General features: G+C 34.8%; 1 protein-coding gene across 1 annotated transcript; it reads right to left on the reverse strand.

Annotated features, from left to right (window-relative positions):
- Positions 1 to 849: 849 nt before the first annotated feature.
- Positions 850 to 5652, reverse strand: LOC145018751 (uncharacterized). Its single transcript, XM_078976601.1, has 9 exons — positions 5315 to 5652; positions 4791 to 5216; positions 4237 to 4384; positions 3909 to 4150; positions 2882 to 3822; positions 2463 to 2806; positions 2111 to 2377; positions 1812 to 2017; positions 850 to 1712 (listed from the first exon to the last, which is right to left on the reverse strand). The coding sequence occupies exons 1-9, from the start codon at positions 5585 to 5587 to the stop codon at positions 1005 to 1007; spliced, it is 3555 nt and encodes a 1184-aa protein (XP_078832727.1). The 5' UTR covers positions 5588 to 5652; the 3' UTR covers positions 850 to 1004.
- Positions 5653 to 6149: the final 497 nt, after the last annotated feature.

Below are 6149 nucleotides of genomic sequence, written 5' to 3' on the forward strand. Positions count from 1 at the left end.
CTTAAAAGAAATATAAATCAAGGGTTATTTTTAGTTGAGGCGTTTTGTGACAATGACTGGGTTGCTTGTCCCATAACCATACGATATGTAAGTGGTTATTTTATACTGTTTGGAGGAGCCCCAATCTCTTGGAAATCGAAAAAGCAGGTTACTCATCTCCCTTTCTTCAACAGAAGCTTAATATCGCTCTATGCGTAGGGTGTGTGTGCTGAGCTGGCATGGCTGAGTCATCGGTTACACGATTTTGGTATTGATGATGTCACTCTAATTCCTCTCAAATGTGAGAACCAAACTCCTATCGACATTGCTCGTAATCAAGTATTTCGCAGGCACACAAATAACATCAATCTTGATTTTTTGCGCAAAAAACTTCAAGTTGGTTTAATATTAATTTCTCATGTTTCTACAGGTTTGGAAGTTTTATGACAGTTTGGAAGTGTTTGTTGACAGTTTTTAGATATCCGTTTAATGACATGTTTGGAAGTTTTATGATAGTTTGTAATTGTTTGTTGACAGTTTTCAGACAGAAATGATATATCTGTTTTTTGATCATTTTTCTGGTACATCTTGAAAAACATTTTCACATACATTCTCAAATTTCATTCTCTGAATTTTATCTAATTAAGTGTTCGATCTGTACCATCGAAATACTTCAATTTGATAGTTCGACCTTTGTCATCCAATTAAGTGTTCGATCCCAATTTTCTAACAGTTTGTTACTATTAGTTAGAATGGTTAGATAGAGTTACAAGTGGAGATTTTTTGTATGTATATTAGATAGTTTGCTTTCTTTGTAATGTAATTTTCTTTACACAATTGAATCAATGAAAGATTGAAAGATTTGGTACATCATTTACTTTGTTTTATCTATTTCTTCATTTAAATTCTTACAGTGTATCGTAATGGCGTGAAGTAAATATATAGTTTGGTTGCATTCACACGCATATGGCCTAGAAAGACGAAAATACATATATCTAGACATAGGTCATTTATTTTTACCATAATCATTTATGGAAAATTACCAAACACAAAACCAACAGAAACAAGAGGAACCAAATAATCATGGAAGAAGAGACCCAACTCTTAAACACCAATTCACCATCCTCAAATTGACCATATCCACTAAAATACTCTTTTTCATTGCCATCATATTCAAGATTTTCCTCCTTTTCAGCTAACCCCATATGAGAGAGTATATGAGGAAAAACTTTCTTACAAGATTCTTCTCCAATCAACAGATCAGAATGCCCAAATCCATCCACAACCACCCTCTCATGTCGAAAATTAGGTTGGTGCAACTTCATATACTTGTTACCAAGCAAAGAAGTCTGAGGAGTGGAAAGAAGTGTTCTTCCACCCGATATGTAAAGTGTTGGAAGACTTATTCTCTCAGCGTGAATCAGATATGAGTTGTTTCCTTTGCTATCAACTATAAACCCTGCGTTACATATCTTTCTCAGATGTGGAAAACCACCCATGGGAAGACTTGGAAGATTTTTCTTGTTTATCCAACTGTGAAGACTTGACGTTACATTGTCGTGCCAAAAAGCGTTCCCAAATATGCCAGAAAATACTTCACATTCGTCACAATTGCATCTCTCATAACGTGGGATGAAACGAGCTACGAACTTTACCAGTTTCTGATTTAAATTTGCTTTTGTTGTTTTGAGTATAGGGAGGATGGTGTTTCTTCCTAATATCATCATTGTTATCTGCATGTTTATGGGTCAAAAGTTTTCCTGTATTACTTACTACATTTACAAAGTTAATTAAACATGTGACAGAAGATGATAATTATTTTGTATTTTTACCGGGAGTAGAGGAAGCCACATCTTGAACCTTGAAAAAGTTGTGAGCTTGAAGAACATGGATGAATTAGTGCAAGAGAGTGAAGCGATTCTTGTTGCAGAAACATGGCCTCCCATTATAGCTATGTGAATGGCTAGGCCTCCCACACAGTGTGCGACCACATGAATCTTTGTTGACTTCTCATTCAATTTCAAGATTTTATCAATCGCTGACAAGAATAACAAAATATTAAGACTAATAATAACAATAATAATATAGTTTTTTATATTGGAATGAAATGAGCTATTTTGTGTTTCTCTACCTGCTGGAATATCGAATCTGCCAATATCTTCAATAGTGAAAGAATTTGAAGAATTAAGAGGGTGTAACCTTGGTTGAAGAAGCCATGTTTCGTGTCCTTTGTCTAGTAAAGTTCTAACCAAATCATTTTCCTCGGTTGGAAGCCAAAAACTGTCAGTGGAATACCCATTAATAAGTAGTACTGGATACGAATTTTTCGATCTTCCAAATCTCAAAGAATCATCTGTTTTGATCTTCCATTGTCTACAACTAATTACAAAACCATCCTCTGCATAAATCAATAAAACCCCATTCATATTTCTAAGATTTTCAAGTTTTTGAGAGTTTAATCCATTTGCAAAAGGAACACGTACCTGTTCTTATCTCATGGAGGGTACTGCTAGGATATGGCCCATCTACGGGTTCTACATGAAGGGAACCAATGAAATTTCCTCGAGGTTTCTGTATGATATATGTTCTAAAGATAGATTGTAATAAAAGCGACAAAAACTTCATTTTGTTGTTTCCTTCCATACTAATCAGACTCCTCATGAGTGCAAACGTGGATATATGAAGCACTCCTTTTAAGTCTACCATTTCTTCACTCGGATCATTCTTCTCGACTTTCTTGAAGGTCACTTGCAATGTTGTTGACTCTTTCCATCCGTATAATCCTAGGAGAAAAGGTTTCATTACCTTCTTCCCTTCAAGAATATATCTGTGTCAAAATGTAGGTTTGTTTAGCTTTAAGAAATTAAGATACACTTAATGGAAAAATGAATAAAGATTGTACCTTGAACCAGAAGAAGCTACAAGAAGGAGGCGATAATGCATGAACTGTGTGTAAGGAGTTCTAATGTCCACCTCACATAAATCTACTTCTCCATCGATTACATATAATCTGTCCCTCTCTAAAGCATTGAAGTCAAGGTATCCACTGACTATTCCTCTTAGAAGAGGATGAGATTTTCCAAAATCCATACTTCCTTCATCAAAATCCTTTATTGATTGCGCATTCATTTTCAATTCTAGATGAGCAACACAAGGCATACCGTCAATATGCCCTCTCATAACTTCTGTAAACCGAACATCACATCTTGATTTCCGCTCTAGCTTCCAAGAACATATTGAACCACGTTTATTATCATCACTTTCATCCATGGAATCTTTTCCCTCATCACCCACGTGAGTTTTGATAATATCTTGGATAAGATGTCTGCTTACATGCTCAGAGGCAGTGGCAATAGTAAGACAAGGATTTATCCCGATAGAGCAAGGGATTAAAGAGGCATCACAAACATAAAGACCCGAGTGAACTGAGGAAGGAGACTTGGTGTCAAAAACCTGACCATTTGAGTTACAAACTCCACTGAAATGATCGGAAGAAGCATTACAACCACCTAGAAGATGAACTGAGGTGCTTCTATACCTAGACATGAACAATATTCCTCCTAGTTTCTTGGTTAGTTTTTGTAACGACATGATTTTGCGTGGAAGCAAGGGATCGTTTGGTGGGGTGAAGTTGATTTTATCTCTGCTTTTATCGAATGTGATTTTTCCATCACTCTCATCATACCCCATTACATTCAACGTCATTGCTTGAGTGCTCTTTAGACCAAAAGAAAGCTTCAGTTTGTCTATAACTCCATGTAGAAACCAGAATCCAGTTGGCCATCCATACGTTAAAATCCCTTTAAATATCAAGTATGGATAAGCTGTTGGTAACACCCCACTCTGATCCAAAAACCATAGTAATTGTTAAATTGTTTGCATGCTTTGAAATACATATATATATAGTATAAACTAAAAGTGACAAAAACCTGAATTGTAAACCCCAAAGAAGAAATGTATGATGAGGAAATAGCAGGCCCAGGCCTTTCTTGAAAGGATGTTTTGGAGAATTGCTCTTTGTGTAAACCATATGCACCTAGAGATGTTGTGCATCCAGCAAGATAAGCTGAATTATTGCCATTACAACTGAACCCTTCACCAAGTCTGCTTGAGAGCTCTAGTCCTCTAAGTTGTGAACGAAATAGCAAATCAGCAGTACCAAAAACTCCCGCTAAAAAATACCCAAAAAGATCGAAAACATTTCAGGATTCTGATAATTAATATGCATAAAAACATTTCATTTGTTCGTTTTGTTACCTGATAGAATAACAAAATCAGATTGTAGATAGTCAGTCTCGTTAAGATATACACGCCACCTACGAGCTCGTTTCCCAAGTATATTTGTGTCCTTCGGGTTTTTCACCACATATCTAACTTCACAATCTGTTTTGATAATACATCCTGCCTGCAACCCAACACCATTATTTGCATGATCTTCGCATAAATGAATAATACAATACCAAAGTATATATATAGCATCAAATTTTGTGTCATACTATTTCTTTACACAAAAACAATGTCAAACTTTCATGTTTCAGTTTTGATCCTTCAAGTTTTAGGTTTGTATTTCTGTTTTATTTAGTCGTACGTATAGATGGCTATACTTTAAATGTAACAATTATTACTTATAATCATTATTTTTTAATTACTCATATATAGTTTTTTTAATCTATTTATTTAAAGTATTGTATACTTCTTATCTTAATAATTATTATTAAAAGCACGATAACATATAAAAACTGATTCCAAGTATATGAATAATTTATTTGGTTATGATTATTTAATAATATAATATAAAAAGTCTAACATACCTCAACAGCCGAGAACAAATAATTCTTGTCAGTAGAGTTTTTAGCATTATAAGGACAACCAGCAACACAGTTTCCACAAGCTATGCAGCTCCCGATTTCTTTAGGTCTTTTGAGATGAGTTAACGTACCCTGTTCTTCTACATCAAAATTTATACTCAGCTTTAAAGAGCTAGTTTCTTTAAACTCATCACCAACCATTAATTTCTCCATAGTTTTAGCATTAGCAAATTTCACAGGAACGCTTTGTATATTAAGCATGGAAGAAGCAGAGGCTTCACATGACTTCCAATCCGACTCCCATTCTTTTGGCCATTTTGGGTTCCTTCTTGCTCGAACAGGTGTTGGCAGCATCACACCAGCATTCACTAGCGAACCACCACCAAGCCCACAAGCGGTTACTGCTACAGAATCATGTTCTTTACGTATCTGAAACCAAAGAAAAACGTATTTTTATATATTAATCGGATAAAAGAATCGGATCATTGAGTTGAACACATGGAGAGAAATTAAATATGTATAAAGACCTGGAACAATGCATCTTTTGAGCCTAAACCGAACCCCAAGCTTTTGTCTTCAAATCTAACGGAAGATAACAATCTCAAACTATCTGTGGGAAAATCTTGAGCTTCCCATTTTCGACCTTTTTCAAGCAAACAGACCTTTATTCCCGCCATGGACATCCTACAAGCAGCAACAGAACCTCCATATCCTGACCCCACCACAATAGCATCATAACTATCATCATCTTCCTCATCACAACCAAGATAAGATTCCTTTACGCTATTATTATTCTCCATTTATCGAGATAAAATGTAGAACGATATTTGTTGTGCAACATATATAATAAGCTTAAGTGGTGCTGGAGCATTTAGACTTCCACTTGTTGACTTTAATGGATCTAGCTACGATTCATTCAAATGTTTAAACTATTAATGTATCCAAATTTAATGCAACTGGCGGCTTAATTTTACGATGACTTTTTCTTAGCTTCTTGACATGCTCTTCTGAAATTTTTAATTTCTGTTTACTACAAACGAGTATCTGCGTCAATTATTCAAGATTACACTAAAATATGTTCGTGTTTCTTTATCCTATTTTCACTGTTTTTTTTTTTTTTTTTGATAGTTAATTTGTGATTTTATATATATTCCGGTATGAATTAGGATCGTGAACCACAAGAAATATTTAATTTGTTTCTTTAATCTAATTGATTTATTTAATTTAATTGCTTGCATCCATGTGGTTTATGTTTTTGACAGAGATTCCAAAGTCCAAATACGTGGGGCAGAGCATGTTGGTTGGGCATAGCTGCATCCCCAAAATAAAAGTTCATATATTAAATTTAAATAAGTAAACAGA

The sequence above is a fragment of the Lactuca saligna genome, chromosome 9 (genome assembly GCF_052625555.1).
Source record: "Lactuca saligna cultivar CGN05327 chromosome 9, ASM5262555v1, whole genome shotgun sequence".
In the NCBI taxonomy this organism is placed as follows: domain Eukaryota; kingdom Viridiplantae; phylum Streptophyta; class Magnoliopsida; order Asterales; family Asteraceae; genus Lactuca; species Lactuca saligna.

Excerpts from the sequence above, each read along its gene's own strand:
- LOC145018751 (XM_078976601.1), bottom strand. The coding sequence starts at position 5,587 with ATGGAGAATAATAATAGCGTAAAGGAATCTTATCTTGGTTGTGATGAG. Across the intron at positions 2,807-2,881 it reads GTAGCTTCTTCTGGTTCAAG|ATATATTCTTGAAGGGAAGA; the intron begins GTACAATCTTTA and ends ATTTTGACACAG. Across the intron at positions 2,018-2,110 it reads CAGATTCGATATTCCAGCAG|CGATTGATAAAATCTTGAAA; the intron begins GTAGAGAAACAC and ends TATTCTTGTCAG.